At 34.6% G+C, this 13816-nt stretch overlaps 3 protein-coding genes across 14 annotated transcripts in view; 2 read left to right on the forward strand and 1 right to left on the reverse strand.

Moving 5' to 3' along the window:
• The window catches only part of LOC118279672 (WD repeat-containing protein 7), a 111843-nt gene extending 106687 nt beyond the window's left edge, over window positions 1-5156 (reverse strand). For 8 of the 9 annotated variants that reach the window (XM_050702608.1, XM_050702603.1, XM_050702604.1 and 5 more), the window contains exons 1-4: window positions 4978-5156; window positions 2380-2615; window positions 1112-1225; window positions 540-683 (exon numbers count right to left, since the gene is read on the reverse strand). In XM_050702608.1, coding sequence (XP_050558565.1) covers window positions 540-683; window positions 1112-1225; window positions 2380-2613 — 492 coding nt within the window. In that variant the 5' untranslated portion in view covers window positions 2614-2615; window positions 4978-5156. The remainder of the gene's footprint in view (window positions 1-539; window positions 684-1111; window positions 1226-2379; window positions 2616-4977) is intronic. The other variant, XM_050702601.1, reaches the window with a different exon arrangement.
• A 286-nt stretch (window positions 5157-5442) lies between these two features.
• Window positions 5443-8625, forward strand: LOC118279673 (coiled-coil domain-containing protein 13-like). Its single transcript, XM_035599371.2, has 4 exons — window positions 5443-5749; window positions 6145-6792; window positions 7095-7313; window positions 7746-8625. Exons 1-4 carry the CDS (start codon window positions 5558-5560, stop codon window positions 8526-8528), a joined length of 1842 nt encoding a protein of 613 aa, XP_035455264.1. The 5' UTR covers window positions 5443-5557; the 3' UTR covers window positions 8529-8625.
• A 110-nt stretch (window positions 8626-8735) lies between these two features.
• The window catches only part of LOC118279653 (LIM and SH3 domain protein Lasp), a 42923-nt gene continuing 37842 nt past the window's right edge, over window positions 8736-13816 (forward strand). The window contains exon 1 of one of the 4 annotated variants that reach the window (XM_050702629.1): window positions 8736-8970. In XM_050702629.1, coding sequence (XP_050558586.1) covers window positions 8902-8970 — 69 coding nt within the window. In that variant the 5' untranslated portion in view covers window positions 8736-8901. The remainder of the gene's footprint in view (window positions 8971-13816) is intronic. The other 3 variants (XM_050702631.1, XM_050702630.1, XM_050702632.1) reach the window with 3 other exon arrangements.

The raw sequence follows: 13816 nt of genomic DNA on the forward strand, positions 1-13816 counted from the left end.
AAATAAATATTATATAATTGGATAAATGTACATTATTTTGGACGTCATCAGAGCAACACAGAGCCCAGTAGGACTGTTCCCCAATAGGTTGCCACGGAAGACTTGACGGGTCACCGTGGCTCAGGCTCGAAGAGCAGGATTAGAAACGGAGTAGCTTTTAGTCTGACACTCCTTCTCGTCTCACACAAGGCGGGAGAAATTATTAACATATTGAACGCTGTGGTGGTCACCGGTGACCGACGCTAGCGGAGGATTTGCCTTCAACAGTTTTCTATTGGCAGTCAAAGACTTAAATCGAGCCTAAAAAAAAGTCATTATTTGTATGCTCCTCAAAAAAAAAGTATTTATTTTTTAATAAAAGGAGCAAACGACGTCGAATCATATGTCGGTGCAACTTAATTTTAATTCATCATCTTCCATACGACATCCACTACCTTAAATAGGCCTTCCCCAATGATTTCCAGATAAGTCGGTTGGAAGCGGCCTGAACACCTTTTGCTACCTTTAAGATCTTTGTTTAAAAATAATACTTTACTCACATGTAAAGCAGATATCCAGTCAGGATTCATCTTAGAGCTGAGTGAGAATAAGATCTCCAACGAAAAAGGATCCATGATCAAGATCTCTGCGTAGTAACCATTGCAGAATAGGCGCAGATCTTCACTGTTACACATGTGGTAGGCCTGGAAATAACATAATGCGAATTATTAGAATATTTACTTAGCTCTGACTTTTCAGTCGATAAAATATTTTATTAAAAACCCAGTACATATGCTAACCAAATGCCTCTTCTTATACAGAGAAGGTTTGAGCATTAATCACCTCACCAAACCCTACTCAATGCGGGTTGGCGATTTCAAACTTATAATTAGAAATTATAAGTCCGGGTTTCCTCACGATGTTTTCCTTCACCGTTTATCAGTGGTGTCTAAATAATCTTAGAAAGTACCTACATATAACTCAGAAAAAGTTACATTGGTACTATTGCCATTGGTAGGTTTCGAACCCGCACTCTCATGCATGAGAAGCGGGCGTCTTAAACCTCTGGGCCACCACAACGCTAGCTAAATTTGGATATGATATTCAGCTATATATAAAAATGCAAACCAACCTGTATATTAGTATGTATCTGCGACAATTTGACACTCTCCCTACACTTGCCGTCCACCAGGTCCCAGGTACACATCTCACCAGCTTCCGATGATGATACTATGAAGTTATTGTCCTGAAAACATAATATAAAACTGTTATTTATTTATTATTATTAATTGTTAACACGGTTTAACAAACCAATTACATTACCAATACACAAAAACTATAATTATAAAAATAAAATTTAAATAAAAGGCAAGGTAAAACGTCAAAAAAGACATCACAATAAAATTGGTATAAAAGGTAGAGAAAATAATTAGTTAATTTATCAAATCTTCTAAATATGAAGCTACCGTTATAAATTGGAAATCAGACCTTAGTACGATTTTGTTTTACGTTTAATAAGATCGAGAAGTTTTTAGGCATATAGGGTGACTAGTAATTAGTGAACGATATTTCAACAGGTAATTGTACTCATGATTACAAACAACTTTCCCAAATAAACTTTTTTTGTATACTCATTAGTTTTATTTTTATCACAATCACAAAACGACAAAATTTCGGTTCCCTTTTTTGTTTTATCTTTCGTATCATTTTCCACACAATCCATACAATTCATAAATATAACCCGCTTTGTTAGCTACGGGGCGTTCGCCGCGTATGGCTTGAAACTAGTCGAGTTACCTCATCAAACAGACATGTTGGTAAGCCGATACATACGACGATTCATGTAGACAGACTCTTCCTAGAATCGGTACATCCGTAGAAAGTTCACAAATGCAATTATGACACAAAATTAGCATTACTTGGCTACTGAAGAAACCACCATGTTTAATGAAGAATAACTCTGAACTGACTAGGATTTGGAACTTGGCGACATAGTAACTTTTATTCAGTACAAAATTACCTATCCAATGATGTAACACACATAGCTATTGGAAAGTGGGACCAGATTTCTTAGGGACTCTGGCATCCTCTTTTGGTATCCTTACATCAACAACCTATAAGTAGCCAATGCTAACCTCGGTCAAAAATAAATTATTACAACTTTTCAATACAATAAAATATTCAAAAATAATCACACTCTCATTCATAAATTTGATGTGCAATTTGCACATTTTCGAGTTGTTCTAGCTAAATTTCTATTCCAAATAAGTCTGCAAAATTTGACGTCAAAAACTTATGACGTCATTACGCACTATTTCATACAAAATTCACAGAACAGCTATCGTTTATGACGTTTCGAAAAAAGTACAGAATTTGACTAGTAGGAAACTAGCCGATTACCTGAATAATAGAAGCTCTAGACAAACAAGTGACCGGCGCGGTGTGTCCCACCAGCAAACATCGAGGGGTCATCTTTAAACTGTCAGGGTCCACCTGCCAGATACATATCTGACCGTCGTAGCATCCAGTGACCAGTGTCTTCTGGTCTCTGGAGAGGTAGACTGATGAGACGCAATGGGTCGGGGCGTGTTTCCCCCATAACACCACAGGAACTATTAGATTTGTACCCGGCATGACTGTAAGAGAGAGAAAGAAATATTATTATTGCTGTACAGGATTTTGAATCTTACGGCTTTGTGTTAGATTTGAAAATGTGTTAATGAGCATTATAAACACGTTTTTGATTAATTTTCAACGTTATTCTTGTTGTGTTAAAATTGAAGATAAACCCCAACCAACCAAATAATGATATAACGAATGTTATATTTTAGCAACAGCTACAGTAATGCTACATGAATATTGACATTAACAGATTTGTAACCTATTTGTCAAGGCTTTATAACAGCTACAGTGAAAGCTTGATGCGCAGCATACATTTATGACAGTTTGCATTAATTTCTAGTCTAAGTAAAAGCTACAATAACAGCTACAGTAACTAGCTACCTAACAGCTACCAACAGCTACAGCTACAGTTACAGCAGCAGCTACAGCAACGGCTACAGTAACAGCTACAGTAACGGCCATAGCAACTGCTACAGCAACAGCTACAGTAACAGATACAGCCACAGCAACGGCTACAGTAACAACTAGAGCCATAGCAACAGCTACAGTAACGGCCATAGCAACAGTAACAGCTACAGTAACAGCTATACAGTAATAGCTACAGTAACAGCTACAGCTACAGCTAGTTTTAGAATATACAATGCCAAAACAGTGGAAAAGCACTAACAAACTTTATATAGAAAAAGAACGACTAGAGCTACTATAAGTTTATTTACTACTACATATGAGTAAAAGATAAGATTAGATAAAAAGATTAGCTATCGTAGGTCAAGTAGCTGCAAGCTTGCTATTTGTATTGGTATTGAAATTTACTTATGAGTATCAAGATATTTTTTGCATTTCTAAATGGTACAGATCTAAAAAAAAACATGCTATGGGATGGCAGACAATACTGGTCTAATTGGTTTTTATAAATAAAAAATAAGAAGTTGGTTCCTATAATTACTTATAAAAGTACAATTTTAAAACATTGAGTGCCTGTTTCACCACCTGCATATAAGTGATGAATAAAATTATGTTACAGATAGGGGCATAAATTTCATTCTTAATTCAAAGTTATATGATACATAGTAGCTATTCAGATTTTGTGAAACAGGACCTAATAACTAAATATATCTAACACCAATAAATTCAAATGATCACAAACACAATTTTAATTAGTTATCAGATCTTAATAGCTTGCTTGTCTCAAGTGAGTGTTAAATGTGTGATAAGCTAATGATTACAATATATTAGTATTGACAGTTCATTCAGATACTAGTAGCAGCGTGATGATTGATGCATTGTGTGTCGCGGATTGCTGCCATGAATATGTAGCGTCTAGATATAGCTTGAAATCTGGTTGTGTTCCTCGTCAAACATTTACAGTGAGTAAGCCGATAACAGCGCTAATAATTAATTTGTTTTTCTAGCATGTTTTTCTCCATATGAATCTTCATTTTGGTTTTCATCATATAAAAAAAAAATACATGTAGCAGGTTCAGTTTTTGGACTAATGAATGACAAGATAGATAGTTTCTCTACAATTTTACAATGAAATAATTATGTTGCACATTACATAATAACATAACACATATTTTTCGAAAAGAGGTGGTCAGAAAGCATCACACTACAGTAATGAATTGTTTAATAACTTTAAAACAAATAGGGGTGGAACTAGGCATTAGAAGATCATTTTGACACATTTATTTAATTAGGAAATACACAATTATGAAACATGATGTCACAATTAGACCATTTATAGCAGTCCTATTGGAACACATTTTATCTAGAATTCCATTTAAAGAATAATTAGAATTCATATACACTTGATAATATCATAGTCAAATTTGAGTTGTAGTGTTAATTGCTGACTATTATAACTGGTTGTGTAATAATACACTTAATATTGATATATTCAGTATTCTGGGTACATTATAGGCCCAAAAATGGAACTTAGGACTTCGGACCACAATATTCTTATAAGAAATAATGTGTATTACTGTTGGGAGAAAGCTAATTCATTTGTGGCAGACAAGTAAGTACTAAATTACAGATTTTCACACAAAATTATAAGTAAGAAACATTGAATTAGAGTAAATATAGTATATTACTAGAATATTATTCTAGCAGACTCTACGTCTATAAAATTAACAACAATAATCTATAAAATAAGGATAAAAATAAACAATAAAAATTCCATTTCAAAATGACATCTAAATGAGATTATTAATGGCCAGAATCATGTGACAAAGCGTATACTACAAAAGAACGTTAGGTAATAGCATAAACAGCACATAAATGTACCGCGAAGATGTTTTGTTAGCATAATAATGTGATAAGACATGAAAATCTAGGATCACCTGCCTCAAACCCAAGGACAAACCAATTTATTACCTGCCTAGTAGTCGTGGGCACTGATATAAAGGTTCCAACAGCTTCTGGACTACTATACGTCCATGGAGACCAGCGAAACTTCCACTGAAATGCACCTATGCAATTACAATTTAATGAAAACACGAATACTGCGACAAAAATCAATCGTCCCTGCTGTCAGCTTTTGACAGCTGATGAGATTTGACGTTGACATTAAATGTTGCAATGTTGGCAGAACTGTGCGTATTCAATACTCTGTTACACGAGATGAAATAAATCTTTCTAAAGCGATCGGGTAAAAAGTGGTTTATTTGATCTTTTTAAGCGATTTCTTTTGGTGTAGCACTCTCTCTTTATTAAGCCATTATGGTGGATAATGAAAGCAATCTTAGCTTCATCACCAACACCAACGAGAAAATCTGACGAAAGAGTTTGAATAACCAAACATTTATTCTCAACCTCACTGCGTTGAGAAATATTTCCCAGTTCATCAATTTTAAAACAAGAACGACCTCATAAATTAATGACGTATGGTTTTCATTATAGATGCAATGTTATGATTTTATATTTATTTCGATTACAACAATATTAATTACAAAAAATGTCTGAGAAACTGAAAAAGGGGCGAACAAAATCGGAAAATTTCAAAGAGGAGAAACTGTCGGACTTGGCTTCCAAGATTGACGAGACTGACGAAATGAAACTAAAAATGTTGGCCGCATTAGAAAAGCCGGAGCCAGATGACCTGTTGTATCCACCTGAACTTAATGCTCATTTACTTGAACAGCTCAAAGTAGGTAAAAGATTTATTAACGTAAATTAGGACTCCCAATTATTTGAATGTAAAGTAGTAAGTAGACCTTCAGTCTTGAAGGTCGCTATCGAGAAGAAATACGAAATCGACGACTTAATAATGCTTTCTCCTCCCGGAGACGTCCAGATTTATTCCGATTAAAAGTCGATTTGTCTTCCAATTCATAATTATGTAAGACTAAGTAAGAGTAAGAAAGTGGTGGTAAAGTCCACTAACAAAGTGGACAGACAACCTAATTAAGGTCGCAGGGATCGCTGGATACAGTCATTTCCAACCGGTCTATCTGGAATTCATTGGGGAGACCTATTTTCAGCAGTGCACATCTTGTGGCCAATATGATGAAGTATACAATTATTCATTTTCATCATTTTCAGGTGATGACAGCAGACAACAATGAACTCCGCAAATGCGTGTTCCTCAAAGACCAGAACATAGAAGAATTAAAGAAGACTATAGCAGATCTGAACCAGAGGATACGTGACATAATATCTGGTTCAGGGCCAGCAATATCCTCAAAATCCGCTGGAATTATCAGTGCAAAGATAACAGAACTTTGCAAACAGAATCGACATTTGGTTGCTGAGATAGAAGGCTATAAAACGAAAAATGCTGCACTGGAAAGGAAGGTTATGCAGCTAGATATCCTTAATAAAGAACATGAGAAACTAGACCTCTGTTTGTGTAAGGATGAACCTATTGACGTGAACCCTGACGAACTCAAAGAACTGAACAGCAAACTGTCTTTAGTCAACAAAAAACTTTATGAAAGTAAAAATAGGAATCTGGAACTGAAAAATGATATTCTGATGGCCACGAAAATACTTCAGCAGGAGTTAGGACACAAGTTTACCAGTATCAAGGAGTTGCAGAATGATGTGGCGGGTTGGAAAGGAAGGGCACAGCAGATTGTGTTGTTGCAAGCTAAAATTAGTGAGCTTGAGGATAAATTGAGTGGAAAACAGCAACAGCAACAGAAAGCAGACATAAACTATGCAGACGTGAAGAGGAAGGATCAGGGGCAGGTAATTTAGTCAAATCTTCACCTTTCTTGTTTTCTCTATCGATTGCATGGTTGGCGCGGTTGGCTGGGCAACTGGATGCCGTGCAACGTGTAGCTAGTACGATTCTCGCTTGTCTGGGTGCCATGTGCATATGAACTTATGTTTGTAAATGCACTGACGACATATAAAAGAGTAACAAATGAGGCAACGTTTAAAAGAAATAAATCATCTTAAAAGCGCAATTAATCTGGGGTTAAGTCACTACCACTGTGTTGCTTTAAAAGTGTAATATAGCAAAGCAAGTTATTAATTATTTCTTACAGATTATTCGAGAACTAGAACATAGAAAGAGGAAAGAAATGGAACTCGCGTTAAAAGATATCGATAGCCTTAGAGAAGAGAATCACGAATTGAAGAGAAAACTTGACGGTGCAAGGTGTCGAATCAGGAACCTTGAATGCGATGCGACAACGATCAGGCAAAAGATGCAGACGTTTTCGGAGAAAAGTAGCCATGATGACATGTTGATCAATGAGCAAAGGGTAAGTAAGACGAACTAAGGACTGGACTCACTATAGACAGCTGACCTACATTTTGTTTTCTTTATATCGTAATACTAGCTACCTCCGCGCGGTTTCACCCGCTCTACTCGGCTCCCACTGGTCATAGCGTGATGTATTTTAGCCTATAGCGTTCCTCGATAAATGCACTATCTGACCCAAAAACGAATTATTGAATTCGGACCAGTAGTTCCAAAGATTAGCGCGTTCAAAGATAATATTAGTATAGATTTGCTTTGACGTTCAAAAGTGCCTTCCCGGTCTATTTGAAATAAATAATTTTGACTTTGACATTGACTAAGTAAACTAAAAAATGTTTTTGTGTTGGCCTTGGCTAAATAACATACAATAAATTTTATTTCTACGCCTTAAAGAACGCACTATTCAAGTGTTAAACTTATTTATTTATTTCAGAACCAAATAAAGACTTCAGAGTTGTATTACCAAGATATACTCAAAGAAAACACATCGAAAATGAATAGAATGAACGCTGAAATCGGTGAATATAAGAAACTTGTCAAAAACACCGATGCCAAAATAGATGCTTTACGGAAACAAGCGTCAGAGAAGACTGCGAAAATCGAAGAGTTGAGAGCTCAACTGTTGAGGTACGAAGAATGCTCTTTACAAAGCATATTCTTTACTCCAATGAAAACTGCAACAGACAATGAGATTAAAAAACTGTCAGAACTTGTTGTTATATTAAACACGAGACTAGACAACGAAAGACACAAATGGGAGGAACTAGAAGACACTCATAGAAAAATCAAAGAAAAGAAGAGACGGTTGGAAAGACGACTTTATTCCTTAGAAGATGAGGTACGACAGCTGAAAGAATCTGGATCGAAGAAATGGTCAAAGCATTCAAAGATGGGTTTAAAAGAACATTCTGATGGAACTAATGGGTCCTCCACTATTATGCAACGCCGACAGTCTTCAATTGGCAATGTGCCTGAGAAACCAAGTGAGTCTACTACTGATTCGCAGCCAGGAGAAGATAATCTCGACAAAGACGATCTGAAATACAAGCTGGAATTGACAGAAGAAAAGTTAAAAATATTAGAGGATAAACTAAAGATGATCGAAGAAGAAAAGCAATATGATTACAATCACTTAACCGAAATGATTCAAACGTCAAAACAATTATTCAATGAAGCGCTGTCTGTGCTTCAAAAGGAGAAGTGTTTGTGTTCGTAGTGCATTTTATATGTTATTTATTTTTGTTTAATTACATAGGTAGTGGAGAATAAAATGTTTTATTTTATTTGGAACTCAAGTAAAACTTATTTACTTATAGCAACATTTTTATTTAGTGTTGTATGTAGTTACTTTCGTGGAATAAAAAACTACCATTGGTAGAATCGTTTTGTTATGCTCGCCACCCAAACCGCCGCCATTTGTCATTTTTTTGGCATGCGCGTACGGGGATGCTACGAAAATCGTGCTCTTGAGTGTTTTCTTACAATACCGAGTTTTAAACTTTGTTTGTGAATCGTGAAAAACCGTGTTGCTCTGTGAAATACCAGTGCTATAATATATTAAGTGTGTTTTTGTGTTAAAAACATTCATCATGAATAAAACTTGCGCAAGGTGTGAGAAAACAGTTTATCCGACTGAGGAATTGAAATGTTTGGACAAGGTAATTTTCACTTGTATTCCTTTTAAAACCTAGTTGAAACCGGTTAACTTTTTTATGGCATATTTTTACGAGAATTAAATGATAAATGATAAATGATATTTATTTTGCAAATAGGTTATAAAATAACACTTTTACACGTCAATCTCTTAAATAACTAGATGAGGCCGGCATTTCCTATCCGACTACTCTGAGAAGAAATGCCGAAACAAACTCAGAGGTCATAGTCTCTTTTAAAGTCCAGACAAAATCAATTAAAGATGTCGGAGAACCGTGCAAGTTGATTCTGTAGTGGTCTTTTGAGGAAAGAACCACAGCAGTTTGAGCGGACCTGTTCAGATGGCAGCACGCATGTGTCAGTTTACAATCAGCTCAGCTGACGGCTGTTGCTGAATGATCCGACGAACAACACCAACCAAAAGAACATTTGGGTAGGCCACACAAATGCTCAAACTGTCAGAATATAATTTACTAAAAATAAAATGACTAGCAAAAGTCTCACACGGTCCTCAAACTAACAATTTTAAAAGGAAATATAAAAATATAAAAGGAAAAAAATATAAAACAATGTCAAATTAAGTTTATGTCAAATTGTATAAAAAATGTAACTATATGTTACAAACATGTCAGCAAGACCTGTGTGGACATTATAGCAGTTCATTCCCAAGCCTGACTATCCTCCAAGTAGTCTTTTATTTTATAAAAAGCTTTACTACAAAGTTTTTCTTTAATAACATTTTTAAATTTACCTAGGTTTAAACTTTGAATATGGCTGGGAACTTTATTGTAAAAGCGTATACATTGACATCTAAACGAACCACTTATTTTCTTAAGTCTAGTAGTAGGAACAACATATTTATTTTTATTTCTAGTGTTGATATTGTGTATATCACTGTACTTTTTAAATAACTTTATGTTTTTATGAGCATACACTATATTTTCATAGATATATTGAGAGGCAACAGTCATTATATTAATTTCTTTAAATAGTTCCCTGAGAGAATGCCTCGGACTAAGATTATAAATTGATCGAATGGCTCGCTTCTGCAGCACAAAGACAGACTGAATGTCAGCAGCATTCCCCCACAGGAGAATACCATATGACATGATACTATGGAAATAACTAAAGTATACTAGACGCGCTGTATTTACATCAGTTAAATTTCTAATTTTTTTAACGGCATATGCTGCTGAGCTGAGCCTTTTCGACAACTTATCTATATGTGGGGCCCACTGTAGCTTAGCGTCTAGAGTTATACCTAAAAAGATAGCTGAATCTACAGGGTCCAACTCCCCGCCCTTGATTAGCACGCTGGTTTTGACATGCCTAACATTTGGTGTTGTGAATTTAATGCATTTAGTTTTTGTTTCATTAAGTAGCAAGTTATTGGCACTAAACCAGCGTACTATTTTTGAGAGAGCACTATTTACATGATCACTGACTAATTGTCCACGTTTGAGTTTAAATAATAAAGAGGTATCATCAGCAAACAGTACTATCCCATGGTTATCCTTTACAAGGTAAGGTAAGTCATTAATATAAATAAGAAATAAAAACGGACCGAGAATTGACCCCTGCGGAACACCCATCCTAACAACAGACCCGGCAGAAATTTTCCCGTTAATCTCAACTCTCTGAATTCTATTACTCAAGTAAGAGATAAGTAGATCCAGAGAGTTGCCCCGCACTCCATAATGGGATAGCTTCCTGATCAGTGTTTCATGAAGGACACAATCGAACGCCTTGGATAAGTCACAAAAAACACCCAATGCGTCCCCTGAGTCCTCCCACGCGTCATATACTTGATTAAGAAGTTCAACACCGGCATCAGTTGTTGAACGACCCCTTGTAAATCCAAACTGGTTACCATGCAATAATTTATTTCTATTAAAAAATCTTTGCATCTGATTTAGAATAATTTTTTCAAAAATTTTACTGAATGTAGGTAGTACTGAAATAGGTCTAAAGTTAGTGGGGTCAGAAGTACTACCCGATTTAAATAACGGAGTTATTTTACTATTCTTCATGAGATCAGGAAACACACCACGATCAATACAGTTATTAAAAATTAAAGCTAATACAGGTGCCACAATAGTTATTACAGAGCTAGCAATGTACACAGAATTACCCCACAGGTCAGCAGTCTTTTTCTTATTCAAAGTATGGAACGTTTTAATTATATCTGTATAATCTATGTGTTCAAAATTGAAACTTGAATGGCAAGCTACAACATTTTCTTTTAGTAAAGATTCTGCGACAGTGGGTGATGAATTCAAGGACCTGGTAGTGGAAACAGGAATGTCCGAAAAGAAGTTTTCAAATGCGGCTGCAACTTCAGCATCTGATTTAATTACATTATTATCAATTACCAGATTATATTCACTACTTCTCCTTTTAGATCTTCCCGCTTCACCATTAATAATACTCCAGGTCGCTTTAATTACATTGGAACTGTTTTTTATTTTAGAGCTCAAATATAGTGATTTAGCAATAGAGCAAACTTTTTTGAACAATTTAGAATACTTCTTTACATATTCATTAAATTCAATAGTGTTTATAAATATCCTCTCGTTATAAAGCTCATATAGGCGTTTCCTACTTTTATAGATGCCAGTGGTTGCCCATTGATTGAAAGGCGCATTGCCATGAGCTGGTATGGTTTTAGGTGTGAAGGTAGATTTAAACTCGGTATGGTAAGTATTTAAAAAATCATTACACAAGTTATTCGTATTTTTATTCCTTAATAATAAAGGTAATTTGTCAGAGAGTTTAGATTTGAACGTTTCAATGCGTCTTTCAGTCTTTGGGTTAACAATAATATGTGGTTTCGACACTTTATTTACTTTATTTTCTATTGAAATTAATTGTCCACAATGATCTGAATCAAGCAATGATATAATTTGTTTATTAGTTGGTACAATATCAGTATAAATATTATCTAGACAAGTAGCACTAGTAGGAGTTATCCTAGTGGGCTCCAGAAACAGGTTCGTTAGGTTAAACGAAGCAAATAAACTTACAATTCTAGTACTTAAGCTAGAATTTTCCAACAAATTTATATTAAAATCGCCACAAGTAATGATGAATTTATTTGAACTACTGAGTTTATTTAATACTTCATCTAATACTGTTTCAAAACAGTCATACAAACCAGAAGGTGGTCTATACACACTCAAAACAATAAACCGCTCTAATTCCACACAGGCTATTTCAACAGTACGTTCAACAGAGTAACCAACTATATCCTTGCGTTCTTTGAATTTAAGATTGTTATTTATTAAAATTAGTGAACCACCATGTATAGCGTTTTCTCTGCTGAACGAGCTACCAATCTGATGATTACCAAAGTTGAACATTAGCTGATGGGATTTCAGCCAATGCTCAGTAATGCACAAAATGTCAACATTATTACAGTTTAAAAATAATTCTATTTCTAATTCTTTACTCATGAAACCTTGGATGTTTTGGTGCACCAGATTGATAATATTACTGTTAAGTATGCAAGAGGATGACTCTATTGTCTTGCAAATTACTTGCAAATTACTTTAGAAATAATGATTCGAAAGTTCTTGTTACATTGTTACATTCAATGTTCTAAATTCAACCGACTACAAACTTTTTTCGTAACTATTGTCGTGTGCCGGGCACATCAATTCATACAGCCGGACGCGTGAGTCATTAAATTATATAAATTGCTGCTGATATCATTGTGAGCTCTTTATAATACCGCATCTGTACTTGCATCGACCTTTTTACCTAATTAGAGTCGTCTTAGGCAATACGCGACCTTGTGTCACATTATGCATCGATTGTATTCAAATGATAACTAGGCAGAATGGAGGTGATACCTTTGCTAATTATTTGATTAAGATGAAAATGAGATAAAATTGGCGGCGGAAAGCCCGCGTACTGTTTACACTAAAATTAATTTTATCGCGCTATGACGGGCGAAATATTTTATCTCTAAGATAGTAATATGTACTAAATTATATTTAAAACAGATTTTAATGTCGGAAAAAGTATTTTTCTAGAATATTTTAAAGTTATAATCAAGTTAGTCTAGCTAAAATCTTTTGTGAAACTCTCAGAAAAGTTCCACATTTCCACAAGTATGTTGTTTTCAAGTTTTCTGCATCAATATCCTGTTTTTATGCTCAAACATTCTCTGGAAATACATAACAACATGTTTGTTACTTCTTTATAGATTTGCTGAAGAGTTTCCAACATTGGTACATAGCTATTTTTGTCAAAATTAAAGTTTTTAAAAGTTGCAGAACTTTTCTATTTAGCCTATTTTTAAAGTTTCTAGGATGCATATTAGTTCCTAAATAGTTATGTAATAACTATTATGAAACATACTAAATTAACTAAAAATAACAGCTTAATCATTATATTTTTCATTGATAAAAAATATACAATAAAATTTGGAACAGATTCCATAATTTGAAAACTGGTATTAAAAAAATATATTTAAGTATAATTCATGTGCATTTTTATGGCCTCCACCATTTCCAGTTTAACCAACTAGAATGCCTGTTAATAGGCTTAAAATTTGCTAATTTTAATGTATAATTTGCTATTAGACATAATTTAAATGAGCTACATATTTTTAGTCCAGTTTTTAGAATAAATATGCCTATAGATATCACTTAAAATAGCTATTAAATATTTGCCCATTTTAGGTTACATTAAAAATTCAGTATTTTCAGAGAGGAGGGAGTGTCAAACTGCTACTGACTAAAAAACACCTTGTTCCTACTCCTGCTTTTCGAGTCAGAGCCCATTTTTGATGGGATTAGGTACCTATTTTATACAAGGGGATAACAAACATAGGTATTTTGCCAAACC

Source organism: Spodoptera frugiperda, chromosome 22, assembly GCF_023101765.2.
Source record: "Spodoptera frugiperda isolate SF20-4 chromosome 22, AGI-APGP_CSIRO_Sfru_2.0, whole genome shotgun sequence".
Taxonomy (NCBI): domain Eukaryota; kingdom Metazoa; phylum Arthropoda; class Insecta; order Lepidoptera; family Noctuidae; genus Spodoptera; species Spodoptera frugiperda.

What these genes read in the sequence shown, in the direction of transcription:
- LOC118279673 (XM_035599371.2), top strand. Translation starts at nt 5,558, where the DNA reads ATGTCTGAGAAACTGAAAAAGGGGCGAACAAAATCGGAAAATTTCAAA. An exon ending in AGAGGAAGGATCAGGGGCAG is followed by an intron (nt 6,793 to 7,094) that starts GTAATTTAGTCA and finishes TATTTCTTACAG; the next exon opens with ATTATTCGAGAACTAGAACA. An exon ending in TGTTGATCAATGAGCAAAGG is followed by an intron (nt 7,314 to 7,745) that starts GTAAGTAAGACG and finishes TATTTATTTCAG; the next exon opens with AACCAAATAAAGACTTCAGA.